This window comes from Ursus maritimus, unplaced genomic scaffold (genome assembly GCF_017311325.1).
Source record: "Ursus maritimus isolate PB19 unplaced genomic scaffold, ASM1731132v1 scaffold_31, whole genome shotgun sequence".
In the NCBI taxonomy this organism is placed as follows: Eukaryota; Metazoa; Chordata; class Mammalia; order Carnivora; family Ursidae; genus Ursus; species Ursus maritimus.
This window is the reverse complement of record NW_024425675.1, coordinates 25893372-25908552: the sequence shown is the minus strand read 5'-3', so window position 1 is coordinate 25908552 and position 15181 is coordinate 25893372. Positions and strand designations below refer to the sequence as shown.

At 49.1% G+C, this 15181-nt stretch overlaps 1 protein-coding gene across 1 annotated transcript in view; it reads left to right on the top strand.

Moving 5' to 3' along the window:
- The window catches only part of TAF3 (TATA-box binding protein associated factor 3), a 173741-nt gene extending 171563 nt beyond the window's left edge, over nucleotides 1–2178 (top strand). The window contains exon 7 of the mRNA XM_040645440.1: nucleotides 190–2178. Coding sequence (XP_040501374.1) covers nucleotides 190–304 — 115 coding nt within the window. The 3' untranslated portion in view covers nucleotides 305–2178. The remainder of the gene's footprint in view (nucleotides 1–189) is intronic.
- Nucleotides 2179–15181: the final 13003 nt, after the last annotated feature.

Here is a 15181-nt window from a genome sequence, read left to right as displayed (position 1 = left end):
CATAACCCAGGAATCTGCACGCCCAGCAGCGCCGCTGCCTAAATTACCGTTCTTCAGCCTGGACTCTGCTGAACGGACTACAGACTTAGAAATCATTTGATTTTTTAAAATTACTTACATGGGGAAAGAATATATACATAAATAAAGCTGGTTTATCCAAAATCTTTTTTTTTTTTTATGCCCGTGTAGGCCCTGTGTTGGAATAATGGCTGCACCACCAGAAGAAATGCAGTGGTTCTGTCCCAAGTGTGCCAATAAGAAGAAGGATAAAAAGCACAAAAAGCGAAAGCACCGGGCACACTGACGTGTCACACGGCGTAGACGACAGCGTTGCCTTGGAGGGGAGTTGGGGCAATCCTGGCATCCCGCCTACCACCCACATTCCTGCAGAGAGCGGGTCTCGGAAGCCCGAGGACAAGAACACATCGTCCACCCTGGATTTGGCCCCCGTGACGGACCGGCCTGTGGCCCACATGGCCGCAGGACTGAAGACAGACTCGAGGCGTGGCTCAGGGCCGCCACGCCTCCATTTTTCTATGACCAGTGACAAGTATTATTAATAAAAAGACCGTAATCTTCCCTTCTGATTTTCTTTATTCTCTCCAGGGCCCTTTCGTTAAGGTATTAGCTGAGAAGACCATGTGTCAGCCGCCTCGACTGTAACTCTCGGACGCCATTGGTCTGTGTACAGTTTGCAGCCTCTCCCCCTCTCTCTAGTAAGATAATCATAATGACAGAAAAGAAAACTCCACTTGGAGTACCGGTAAATATTTTTGTGATGAAAATATATGAAGCTTCCTCACCCCCCCAACCCCCATTTTTAGGACTAACATGTAAAATGTTCAGGCTTTTGTGAAATACCTTATATTTTTTAAGAAAAAGGTTTCTATCATGTCCTGTTTGCTTTGGCGCAGATTATTTTTTGTTGACCCGCACATGGTTTCTACGTTCGTGGCATCCTGACTGTGCCCTTCTCTAAACTGCTGGCGTTCTTCTCACGGCTTCCACATTTCATCGACTTGTACAAAAACTCCCCGCCTAGAAGATCTCCCCTAATGTAAATAATAAATATTTATGAAGTAGTTATTTTTTAAATTTTTATCGTGTTTAATTCTGGCTTTCTCTGAAATCCACGGCGATTTCAGCCACGTCTGTAATTACCGCTGTACATACGCGAAGAAGGCTAGAAGCAGAGCCATAGTTCCCAGTAATCTACCTGGAGCTGAGCCCGCGCCGTGCCCCAGACACCGTGGGGGAGAGGGCCCGAGCAGTTGGAAGGACAACAAGGCAATTTAAGTCTGTAGTTCATGATTTGAAATTGTTTTGTTATGTCTAAGTTTCTTTGACTTACTTTTACTAAACGGACATGTAGATTCCCCGAAAGTAAAAAAAACAAACAAAAAAAAAACAAAAACAAAAAATGAAAAAACATATATACTGTAGCATTTTGTGTTTATATTGTTTTATTTCTGCAAATCTGTTCGTTGAGATTGTGGTTTAAGGCTGAAATGAAGTATATTATGAATTTTTTTTTAAAGAAAACATCAAATTTCAGGGTATCACAAAACTTTATTATATTACTATACTGCCCACTATTTATTATATGTTATAGATGTCTGAGAGATAAGCCAAATATTTTATTTTTAATGTAAAACATCAAATTTAACTTTATTAGCATATTTTAGCAACTTTGGAATAAATATGGACTTTTACTTGATTTTGAAATAATCCCAATTTGGGCCAGTGTAATGGATATCTTGAATGCTAGAATATGGGCTTTGAACCTAATACAAATATATTAATAGAAATTGTGAATTTTTTTAATGCCAAGTAAATTGATATTAGTGTATGAATTAGTCATATTTTAAAACTTATTATGTTGTTAGAGAAATGAGGTTTTCTGCCATGAATGTTAAATTGCAAATCAGTGGAAATGGAGCTGACCTTTTCAGGGTGCAGTATTTCACTGCCCTCCTTGTTCTAGAAGCCAAAATGTTTCTATCCCTACAAAGAAACGAAGCATCTATGTTGAGATATGTGGTTTTTTTGTTTTATTAATTTGAGATCATCCGAAATACTTTATACAGTATTTTCACATGCACAGATATACCCATTAGTGCTTTTCGGAGAGGGATGGTGGGGTGGGGAAGTGCAAAATAAAGATTATTGGCTATTTCATAGTTTGCTTTTCCATTTTCTTTATTTAGGATTTAGTCCCTTGAGGCATGGTCAGCGGATCTAAAGTTGCCACGTTTAAGTGAGCTGGTCACACTACTGAAATAAGAATGGAGGTGCCTCTCTATAACTTTCCCCCCAGTCCTGCTGTTGAGAGACTTCAGCCCATAATACATTGAAGGAATTTCAATCAGTTGTTGTCCCTTGCTATTTCATGGTTGCTTTCCTAAATCCAGTTCATGATTTTATAAATGGCCTTTGCAATAATAAAACCAAAGAATCATTTTCAGGGGGCTGGATAGCTCAAGGGATTAGTAATGGAATACAGAGCCTTTCACCTCTAGGTCAGTGAGTTGAATCCAGTGCAGGTCACTAGAGACCCAAAGTTGTTACCATCTTCTGACCGCTCCGTGGCCTGTGTGAATTAGCCTGGTGGTCTCAGTCTCTGCCGGACGGCCGTCTGTGCACAAGCCAAGGGAAGTGCAAGAAACTGCCCAGAGATGTGGATTCGAAAATAAAACACCTGTGTTACCGAGCAAAGTGAGAAAGCTGAGCATCGCCGTTCTCCACCAAGTCGAATGAAGAGCAGCAGATATGTAACTTAGAAAGAGTACAGACAGTAAGAGCGAGCAGACATGATTTGCTTTGCTTAATGAAGTGAAACAAAATCGGCAAAGAGGTGGCCGGCACTGGACTCGAGGGGGAAGGAAAACGTATTGGGAAAGATGATGTAATCTGGAGAAAAGCTTTAGGGGGGCTCGAGCCATAAGAAAGCGGGTTCTGACTTTTGATGGAGAAGAAAAGCCGAGCAGCAGGAAGGACTGTGACAGGACTGGGCACCGGGGGACAGGAAGGTCTGCCTCTGCAGGGGTAGAAGCCTCCCCAGTGTCCGCCAGCCCAGCTGTCCCCACCCAGGCCACCACCGCCATCTGCTCTGGGCAGGCCCCACTTCATAAAGGGAAGTAGTTGGGGGGGGTACCCACAACATCCTGACTAGTGATTTTCTTGGAGGAGGTGGTATTTAAGAAACAGACACCCTCATTCCCCAGAAACAGCTTCTGATGAGATCATCCGTGTGCAGAGAGCCCTATGTGGCCTGCAAAGTGCGATCCCTGTCTGCCCGACATGGGGTTTCTCTCATGAAGGTGTCTGCAGCCAAATACAGTGAGGATCTTTATCCTCCGGCTGATTTGTGGTTCCCAATGTCCCGAAGAAAATCAGAGGGTATCAGAGCATTCCGGCTTTGTCGGGCTTTTTTCAGAGATAAAATATAGTGTCTTACTCCACTGTATCACCTAAACCGCCTTTGTTCCCTTTTCAATAGGACGATGAAACAAAGGCCCACTACCCAAATTAAAGTCTAAAGTGAACACAGATATGGAGACGTCGCCAGTAAGAATGCTAATGAATGAAGTTCACGAAAGGCATGCTGGCTAAGTTTTCAATACGAACAGTTCTACGGCCAATCTCGTTAGATCACAGCAGTTTTCTTTAGAAGGTTTAAGTCTAAAAGTAGATGAGTTCCCCTGACTGAAGAGCGAGGCAGACAGTGTTCTGAATGAGGTCTCCCCGCCGCGGTATCAGCCGTTCCGCGAGGAAAGGATTTCTTTGAGAATCTTGCATTAGTCGTAGCTAAAAAGTATAAAGTAACAGTGAATCCATGCGTGCAGGCCAACAGAGGACACTGGAATTAGATCTTCAGATGGACAGCGAAACAGTGCGTGCTTAATGTCGTTTCAACGCAACATTCGGTGTGGGCGCGTGTTACTAGAACGACTGCAATTAACCACCTCTTCAATCTGGACAATTCGGTCGTTAGTTTCTTTCCTAGAAGAACACTTGGAAACACTTCCATCTGTTGTTTGCTGGGCCCCTTTCGTGCACATGGCAAAAACGGGTTAGAGCCAAGTTCGGTTTTTCCCGGGGTCTGGCTTGTGAGGTATGCTAGTTTCTCTTTCTCCAGGCTGCTGCCACGATATACTAGGTGTTAAAAATCCTGGGAACCTTCCATGCTGTTCTTCTACCGTTGTTCTATACATAACCTTTTAGCCACCCAAGACCGCTGGTGGTTTTGATGTTAATAGAGCTTTATGCTTTGAAATGTTTGTGTTTACGACAAGAGATTTAAAAGCTTAGCAAGTGGTTACATTATCGTAGGAACTAGCAGAGCTGACATTATGAGTATACACTAGGCAAGATGTAAATGTGTGAGGCGTTCAGAACAGAAGCAGCATGGGGGGTGCCTGGGGGGCTCAGTTGGTTAAGCAGCTGCCCTGGGGCTCAGGTCATGATCCCAGGGTCCTGGGATCGAGCCCCAGGTAGGGCTCCCTGCTCAGCCTGCTTCTCCCTCTCCCTAAAAAAAAAAAACAACAAACAGAAGTAGCATCTTTTCGGTACTTTGCCCTAAACAACGATTTCCTCTTGTATCCTGGCAACCCAGGCAGTATGTTGGTAAATGTTGGAAGTTTTGTCAGGGTTTTCAGTTTGGTCTTATTTTTGACTAATGGAATGTTTAGAATGGGACTGTCTTGGGCAAAATGATACAAACCTGAAGAAGACCATTGGTACTATCCCTTAATGAGCTAACTGTGGCCAGGTTAAGTGGTTTGAAGAAAATATCGGTGCTGCTTCTAGTTATCTCATTTAGACCTATCGAAGCGCTTATCAGAGGGAATTCAAATAGTTGAAAAATATTACCAGGTTGTATTCTGATTATTTCTTAAAAAAAAAAAAAAGACTTCATTTATTTGAGAGAGAAAGAGAGGAAGAGAGAGAGACCATGAGCAGGGTGAGGGGCAGAGGGAGAAGCAGGCTCCCCACTGAGCAGGGAGCCCGACATGGGGCTCAATCCCGGGACCCCAGGATCATGATCTGAGCCAAAGGCAGACGCTTCATTGACTGAGCCATCAGGTGCCCACCCCACCCCCCCGATTATTTCTTTTGGAATGTTGGTTAAACTTCTTTTACTAACTTTTAGAAACTGAATTCTCTGTAAGTAGATTTCTAAATAACCTTCAATTCCTCACTTTCCTCTCTTCTGTTAATTTTGACGTAGCTATTTGCAACATTCACAGAAACAAAGTAGGCCCAGGATGTCTTACACTTAGCCATATCCTAGCACTTCTCAAAAAAATCTCCACCCGTCCTCTCTCTAGGCAGGCACATCAGGCACCACGGGGGTGCAGAGGTGAAATGAGACACGTCCCCAGTTCTGTAGAGAGCTGTCACCAGCAATCACATTGGAAACGTGTTCTGCCCTCACAATGGATCCCAGCCGGAAATGCACGGTAAGACGACAAATCCTGCCCAAGGTTTGACCAACTCTGTGCCCACCTCTGTCAAGGTGCTTACGGTGTTTCCGTTGAGCTACACGCATTAAATTGATGCGTTCTGCTTTGCACATCTTCAAATTGTGTTCAGATGTTTAACTGAATTTTGAGGAATCTAGCATGGTAGGCACCAAAAGCACACTTTTTTTTTTTCTTTTTAAGTCAGAACCTGGATTTGAATTTGAATCCCGGCTCTTTTGCTCAACTGCTCAACGAACTTGAATAAATCACATCTCTAAATCTCAGTTCCCTTCTCTGTAAAAAGAGAGTAAGAACACCTGCTTTGGAGAGTTGTGAGATTTAATGAAATCGTATACCACTTTGCACCTGGTAGGGAGCTCAGTAAACGTCAGCCATAATATCTACCGTGGCTTCTGCTTTTTGAGCTCACTCCATTAATATGTATTATCTTGCTCTTTCCATAATTCCTCAGTGCTCTATGAATTCTGGATTTTCTGCGAGCCTCAGATTATGGGTTTCAACACGCCACCAAAAGAGCAATGTTGATATGACAATCGAAGCTTGAAATGTTGGACAAGGCAGTTACTAGGCAACTTTATTATCAAATGAGTTGATTATTGGACATGGGCGATCACCAGAAGGGAGAGGCGTTCTCCCAGTGCCCTTTGTCTCCAGCATGGGCAATGCACCTCGACTTTAATCTCGCCTCTCTGGTGAACAGAGGCAGAGAGTAGAAGGAGACGCATGCCACCATCCCAGACCCAAGTGCATCCATTCACAGGACCGTAGGACTAATGTCAATATGCCGTAAGTCAAAATGCAGGTGATTTGGAATTGGCATTTTCTAATTCTTCCACTAAACAATCTCGGGGAAGTAACCAGAACAGTAAATCACGGAGGACAGGCCATATTAGCTTCACTTACGTTCAGCAGCCCATTCTTGAACAACCTCAGGCTTCAGGGCAGTACACGTATCACATAAGGAAGCCCAGCTCACACTGAAAATGAGGGATTTCTCACAGCCTGGGCAACTAGCCCCACGGCAGGGCCGCACGAGTCTAGGGAGCGCCCTCTAGTGGAGGAGCTGCCCCTCAGCCCTCCTCTCCACGTGGAAGACTGTTCAACACACAAATACTCAGTCGTGGGGTTCGGACGGTTGAGCAGCATTTCCTGCGATGATGGAAATGTTCCATAATTTCTGCACTGTCCAATGCAGCAGCCGTGACCACATGGCCTATCAACACTTGAAATGTAGCCACACCAGCTAAGAAGCTGAACTTTCAACTTTATTTCATGTTAACTCCTTGAAAGTTAAATGACCACGGGCAGCCAGTAGCTGCCGCACTGCACGGGGTCGTTCGAGAACATGCACAAACGTAGACGTCCCTTGCCACTGCATTGTAGCTCCAGTCCTCCCTACACGCGAGGACGCTGTGGAAGAAGGAGGAACGTCACAGCCACGCTTCGTAACAAAGTGTGCACTCCGCCCTCGCACTCGGAAACAGAGATGTCATGTGCGGTCCACAGACTCTCGTAGCTCCAAGGTTCTCTGCTGGAGGTTTGAAAAGTTATAAGGAAGGTCTGTTTAGGAGGCAGTGACCCGTGAAATCTCTCCAATGCCTGTTATGATGTCAAATCCATAGGTGAAGGGATGTGTGTGTTGTGTCATAGAACCCAGTTGGAAACTACTTCCCCTCAACACTTTTCAAATCACACCTTCAAAACACACATGTGTTTTAAAATCACAAAGAATAGGGGACGCCTGGGTGGCTCAGTCAGTTCAGCATCTGCGTTCGGCTCAGGTCATGACCCTGGGGTCCTAGGATTGAGCCCTGTACAGGTCATGACCCCAGAGTCCTGGGATCGAGCCCCATGTCAGGCTCCCGGGCTCGACGTGGAGCCTGCTTCTCCCTCTCCTCTCTGCTTGTGCTCTCCTTCACTATCTCTGTCTCTCTCTCCCGAATAAATAAAATCTTTTAGATAAATAAATAAAATCACAAAGAATAGGCTTAAAGTAAAAAAAGAAATCAAATTAGGATACAAAAAGTAGGCACAGAAGCTGTCCTTTTCAGATTGTTTACCTCTTGCAAAAGAGCAACTTTTAAAAAGAACACCAGAAGGGCGTTTCTCCAGGGGGCAGAGATGCGGTGGAGGGTGTATACTGACTAACATTTCCTGCCCAGACCGCATCTTTAATTACAAAAGTTTGGATAAAACAACATGGAAGCTTGTATATTGCTTATAGTCGACAAAATGGAAAAAGGCAAGCTGAAGAAAGTTTGTTTTCAACTAACAGTCTTCATTAGTACGTGCTTTGTCTCCAGGACTCTGAACCTATGTACAAAGTCAGTGGTCAGGGGTTTGTTTTAGACGTCAGTGAACATTCGCTACCTAATCGATTTAACCGTTCATAGGAGCACGACACGGGCTTGTTCAGGCACATACATCCAGCCTGTGCACACGTGACCTGCCTCCGTGGCGCTGGTAGCATCGAGGAGGTAACATATATCAACCCCTTCAGCATCCCCTTCGCTTCTTGGACAGCGAGTTATTCTTTCAAACATTTTTAATGTGCACATCATTGTCACCCAACTTTGTTTCAAATCGCTAAAAACAATAGAGCAGGTCCACTTATTGATTACAAAATACCAGGCCCCACTGGAAGGCTTCGGGTTACCAGACCACCAGACAAAGCTGGCCCGTGTCTCAGTTTGTAGTCACCGACAATACAGCGATTTAATGCCGCAGAAATCCTGACCGGAGTCGAAAGGTAGATGGTATTTCTGCCATGAGGGGTTATTCGCCTCCTTTCCCAAGTGGCTGGTTCTCGTTGTTAGTTGTCCACTTTGTCTCGGAGGGGCGTATCGAAGTTTCCGTGCATAGATTCATCTGAAGGACGTCCACATCCAAACACACGGTGTCATTATGACGTACACCTCACAGACCGTCATACTTGCATATCTATGTGTGTCCGACGTTTGCAGTTAGGCAGTGTGCAGACACAAAAGTCACACTAAATGGCTACCATTTGTAATGGGTGTCATGCACTCCGGGAACAAGATCAGAGTTTGCAATCTCCTGCTGGTGAATATGGTTGCTTTCGTCCTCAAAGATCAGAAGAAAGAGATCGGAGCCATAGTAAGGAAAGGTCCAGGTGAGTTGTCTCCGCCAGTCCCTGCTCAGGCGCGATGACAGCCCATGTCACTAAGACAAACAAACCTCAACCCAGCCTTTCACTGATCTTTGCTGGCATGGTCTGATTTTTTTTTCCCCACAAGAAAAGCTGGTGTTTCATATTAAGTGGAGTCATGTCAGAAATTGGACAGACAGGGTGTGCAAGGACGAGTGGAAACAGTGCACCTTACGTAAAGAAGCCACACAGGTTGAAAAAGTGTGCTAGAATTTCAGTAGCTTGACTGTTTGCACTCAAGTGAGGGCACTAGCTGTTGGAGCCAAAAAAGAAAAAAAAAAGGAAAGAAAAGAAAAAGGAAGAAGAAAGAAACATTAATCATGTTGTACTTAGGCCAACCCACAAATCAGGAATACAAATATGGGGCTAAGATATTAAGGCGCTATGGAAATGGGGCCGAAGAGTGAACATGAAAGTAAACATTCCAAAGTCCCTCCCCCTCTCACACCTGATCCAACGGAGCCGCCCAATGCCTTCACACAAGGGGAAGCAGAGACGGCTCCTTCCACAGTCTACTGCACGCTTTTAACTGGACTTCTATGAAAAACCCGGTTGAAGTATCTCCTGGGATCAGTGTGATAGTTGCCGGTGGGCCCCATCGGCTCAGCCACCCCGCAGTTAAACCCCCACAGTAAATGGAAAGCACCACGTGATTGCCCAGGTCCACCCTGGCTCCGGTTTCAAGGTCTCTCCTGAAAGTTGGCCACATAGATAACCTGGTTTCCATGCTATTTATTGCCTAGGAAGGAGGAAGGGTTGCGCCCAGCCCCTCTGGGATGTGAACTTGCGGTTCCAGGGAGTCTAGGGAATCAAATCTCTTGCTTTCAGCACCGCGCTGCCCCAAAGAGAGAATCCAGCCAGAGTTTTCTCTTAGAACCAAGATGGGAACCGAATTACAATAGCTCTTTCTTAGTTGTGACACATTAAAAAAAGAAGAAAGGGGAAAGAAGGTTTCCCTAGTACTTTAGTATTTAGTATTTAGTATTTCACGTGTGGCTTTTGCAAATAGTACATTAAGAATGAATTCCTTTTAATATTCTTTTTATTAACGGAAACATCATTTCACCTGGGACCTCCATTTACCTGTGGCAAATCTGGTTAACTTCCAACACCCCGTATCACTTCTGCCGTCAAAATTGATTAGTCCGCAGGTTGGGGAAGATTATATGGTTAGGTCAGACTCCGCCCCTCCTCCCCAGCATTTTAGCAAAGATAAAATTCAAATGATGTTTTTAGTAAAAATGATTGGCTTCTTTTAAAAGATTGCATTAAAGATAACAGCGGAATGATAATTTTTCTCCAACAGAAGTTTGGTCTCTTTGTAACGCGATTTACGAAACCTCTGCCTTCCATGTACTTGGAGGCTTTTGCTCTGGGTGAATTCTGGGCAGGCGTTCCTCATGCTCCGTCGGGTTGACGCGATGATGAACCTCAGCAGGCAAGACTTATTTAAAGACAGTGACAAATTTACCGCCTCGGCTTCTGAAAACCAGTTCTTAGGCTGCTCTCAGTCTGGGAGAAGATTTTGCAACTTGCAGCGAGTCGCAGGGAGGAGCACCTCTGGCCACCGTGTCCTCCTGAGCATTGAAAAGCAGATTTTAACCTGTCCTTGTCGCTCCTAGAAGAACGTCTGCATCCATTTCTCAAGGTTCGGCCACTCTGTGGAAGACTCGTCTGAGAAATCCGTTCCTCCGACGTGCTCTGGTTTCACGCGACGGGAACACAGCCCACCCTGAACACCTGTCAAGGGGCATCTTGGTTCCGAGCTTTCACTGCTGGTTTAAATCTGTTTAGAGGAAGTCGAGTCCTGATATACAATGACGTATGTGTCCTCCCGCGCAGAAAATGCTTCCTCTTCACTCCAAAGAGCTAAAACTTTGGGCCCCACGCCCGGCACTTTAAATAAAGTTGCCTGTTCCGGGATTATTTATCACGGTTAGTGGTGGCCATCAGTCATGAAAAGTTAACAAAGACCTATTGGGTTTATCTATAGGCAGCTAAACAAACATATCTTGCTCTTCTGTTATCTTCTTGTTAACAAAGCCCTATCAGGATGTTCTAAACATCAGCATTTACTGCGCCGGGGTCCTTTATCTGGGATGATATATAGAGAGCCCATCAATTAGCGGGAGGGTTTGTAGATACCTGCCATATATTCCTGAGCGGCCGCGGCTCTTCTCTCTCCCATCGCTGCCCGATGCTGTGGGGGGCTTCTACGGGGTGTCCCCGCTCCCCTTCTGGCCTTTGGTTCATCCCGGTGGCAGTGGTGAAACTGTCAGAGTGCCTCGGGGACCGCTGTTCTCGGAACACTGCCCCAGCCCCAAGGGACTGAGGTCCCGAGCAGCAATATGGAAACAACACACAGACAAACACGAGCCTTGCCGGCCGCTGCTTTTGCCCGAGCTTTTTGAGAAACAAAACCGCAGGGTAATCACCCACTTCCCTCGCGCCGCTGGAAATACGGAGGCAAACGCTTATTCTATTCACCCTCCCCGGTTCCCCAGGGCCCACCACAGAAAGCCATTTGGCTTGACCTTCAAGGCCCTTCATGGTCATGGGGCCCGACCCCTGTCACTGTTCTCCTCCCAGGGCAGGCCTCATTTCTCAGTTTATTGACGTCCCTGTGCCCCTTCCTCAACCCTGTGCCACCAAACTTGCCTGCTCCATTCTGGAATGCCCTTCGCCGCCTGCTCTGCCCCACGAACTCCTGAACATCACCCGAGACACAGATCGAGCGTTGCCAAGGTGGTAAGGATCTCAGGAGGCCCGGGCGTTCCGTCCCCTGGGCTCCCGCACCAACGCGCCACGCATTTACTGGACTATTTACAGCCTCTATAATGGTCTCTCTGCTTGTCTCTCTTGCCACGCTGCCCGCCGAAGTTTCCACCAGAGAAAGTTGCCCACGTTGTAGCCTCAGAGCTTAGCAAGGTGTTCATTAGGGGAACACAATGTCAAAGGGAGGAAGGAGTGATAAGTGGATAAAAAGAAATGCTCATACCTCTGCGGGTGATCCTTGCCACGTACTGAGGTCTGGCAGGAGAGAGGGAAGTCCGCGGAGTGATGACAAGAGCTGGGGTCAGGCCAGGCGACCGCGTCACCTGTACAGAGGGACAAACCTATCTTAGAGGATGTTCTCAGTATTTAATGAGCAGTACCTTGTAGCCCGCGGACGTTACGATGGATGCAGTTACTATTATTATATAATAATATTGTTACGGGTTACCCTTGGTAATCTGGGGGGACTGTCTCCCAGAGCAGGATTGCCAGCAGTTTCCCCCAAGAGAGCTCAGTTGGAGGTGAGTGGTGTGACATGCGCTGCCTTAGAACGCGTGGATGGCAGACTTGTCCCACCCAAAGCTGACCGTCAGTGAAGGCTCCCGCGGCCGCCGTGACTGTGTTCGCCCCCACTTACTACAAGCTGGCCTGCAGCTCGTGGCACCCATGAGCCTCCCCCTGCACCCCCGAGATCTGCGGCTGTTCTCCTACCATGCCTCAAATGCCCGGCTTCCACACTCAGCCGGACCGGGTCAGACCCAGCTCTGAGACTGCCCTTCCATCCAACTCCTGGCACCGTCGGGAAGGTGACCTCTGACCCTTGCAGTGGAGAGGCCAAGACCACTTTCTGCTTCCTCCTGCCCTTGACCCTCTCCCCGCAGCTGGACTCTGACACACATCCACACTTAGGATCTCTACTGGGGCGCCTGGGGGGCTCAGTCGGTGAAGCGTCTGCCTTCAGCTTAGGTCACGATCCCAGGGTCCTGGGATCGAGTCCCACATTGGGTTCTCTGCTCAGCTGGGGGGGGGTCTGCTTCTCCCTCTGCTGCTCCCCCTGCTCGTGCCTTCTCTCTCTGTGTGTGTCAAATAAATAAAATCTTTAAAAAAAAATTATAAAAGGATCTCTACTGGGGTCACGGCAGCACACCCCATGCCCCATAGCCCCTCCCCAGCACCCTGCCCTGCCTCGGTCAGCTGCTCTAGATGCCAGCGTCCTGACACCCCTCTGGGAAGGCCTAGCAGAAGGCGAGCTGGAATGAGGGTTAATTTCTCTAGATTATGTTCCTGCGGGAGGCGTGTAGGTGTGGAGAGGACAGACACCAGGAAAAGCCTGCTGACTTGAGGAGAAAGTTCCCTCCTCCCTTTCTCTCCAGGATCTCCCTTGCACTAGGGGTCCCACTGCCCCTTGAGTGGGGGTGCTGTTAAGGGGCTGTGAGGACCCACCACCCACGGATCTGTTGGTCCTAGTCGGCCTCGAGCCAGGCGTGTTCCTCACGGGGCAGGCAACATCACCTCTGTGGTTGAGCAGAGCGTCACCGTCACCACGCTCTAGAAAGAGGACAGTGGGGGGTCCCCTTCTAAGGGCGTCCCCTCTGGCCTTCGTTGCTGCCTGCTGGTGGAGACGGACTGTCAGGCAATCCCAGGCTTGACCCTTGGAGCCTTGGCGCACCCCGCCCTGCTGATCTAGGAGCCCAGCCCCTCACCTTTACCCCGGCACACGGCACACGTCTGTCCCTGCCCAGCTCAGGCGCCCCACCGGGGTGTGCAGAGGAGCCAGCCAACTCTGCTGTGGCCGCGTCCTGACTGGCGGGTGCCCCAACAGCTGGCGATGGGAGTGGCCCGGAAAGCCCTCCGTAGGGACATGCCCCTGGCCATGCGCTGGGGCAGGCTCCCGGCAGTGGGACGGTGGGAGGCAGGCACTCTGGGGGCTGGAGGAGCCCACGAAGGCAGTCACTGCGGCAGGAGGCTGGTGGGAGCCCCATCTTGCAGGTTGAGTTCACAGAAGGCTCTGGAGCCCAAGACTCCCGCCCTAGGCCCCCAGTGGGTCCACCATTCCCATTACAAGAAGAAAAAAAAAGACAAAGGCTTCGAGGCTGAAAGTGAAGGGAAAGAAAGGAAGGAAAGGAGAGAGGGAGGAATTGGGAGAAGGTGAGGGAAACCGAAGCGTTCGCCATCAGTGGCCTTCCTAACCGCCCTGTGGTGTGGGTGGCCTTGCAGTTTGGGGATAGAATGTTCGCCATGCTTGCTGGAACCTGGACCAGTCTCCGGGTTGGGTTATGTCCTTGACTGACTTGGCCCAGACGTCCCAGTCCTGGGCTCAGCGCACCCACCAGCCCCACCCCAGGCCGGAGGGGGAGAAGACTGCGAACCAAGTCCCCGCTTTCCCCAGCGCCCCCGACGGGCTGGCCACCGGCCGGAACGTGCGCCGCCTGCAGGCCTTTCTGTGGCAGGAATGGGAAGAGAAACCCAAGCCCCCTGCGCTCTGGCAGCTGGCTTCTTCGGAGCCCGGCGGCCAGCACGGCGTCCCCAGGCACCCTGGGGAGAGGCAGCTCCCCGGCTGGAGAGGAGAAAGGGGTGCTGCCCAGAGGGGACACAAGGTGGCTGTTCCTCACGGCACGCGGAGAAGGAGCCTCCCTTCGCCAAGTCGGCTGGCGGGGGGTGGCGCTCCCGGGAAGCCCGGTCCTGTCTGCACTTCCGATGTTGCTCCTGCCTCTTACCCTCCAGGTCCCAGAGGTGGCGTCTGAGAAGACCCTAGGGGATGGGGACGCGAAGAGACCCCTGGCCCCAGCGCGGGCGAGCGCCGTGGAGACGATTGTCCATGTGGGGCCCGCGCTGCCTGTGTAGTCGCCGCCAACACAGAGCGGTACAATGCCACCCCCGGTACAAGTGCAAACTAGTTTCTGTGTTGGGGGAAAAAAGAGAATAAAAGTTTAATAAACGTGTGCTGTGTCGTGAATGACTTTGTGACGACCTCTGCTGCAAATGGCCTATGCATGCGGAATAATGGTCTCCTTGCAGAGAGGGAAATAGCTTAGTGCTATCGTCGTTGCCTCGGTAACCATCAGAGCCCCCATCTAGCAAGAGAGAAATGAGTTATGAAAAGGCTTGAGTGAAGAAGGGATTAACACATGATCCCAGGGACAGTATGTCAATCAAAATCAACTGAGAAATTACACTGCTCTATTTGAGAATTTCTCCGGAACCCGAACGCTGGTGGAGTCAGCTGCGGGTTTTTTTTCCCCCTCTTTTTTTAATTTGAGAAAGAAGGGGAAAAGTAGCATCGTGATTAGTCTTCATGACTATCATTGAGAATTACACTGAGGGAAGGGAAAGACTCACCAAAAGAGGGTTATTTAGGAAGACAGGGCCCCCCCCAGCCCACCCCGCGAGGTTCGGGCACCTGGCTCTTGTGTCCCCCCCCCACCCCCAACCTCCGCACCTTGTCCCCCATCCCGCTGCCCCTCTGGCGTGGCGCACAGACACCTCCCCCCACTCCGCAGTCTCACGCGCACCGGACGAGAGGCCTGGGGCAGGGCGCTGGGCCTGGGACGCACCCCCAGCCGCGCTCGAGGAGTGGGGGGCTGGGGGGCCGAGGGCCGGGTAGGATAGTGCGGACCTGGGTCCCAGTCTAGGGGCCTGAGCAGCAGCCTTCGAAGCAACCTCTGGCCGGCTGCCTACTGCCTCCACTCCATTTCCGACTCAGCATGGGGGGCAATAAGCCGCAGGGTGAACCCCACCCCCACCCCCGGGC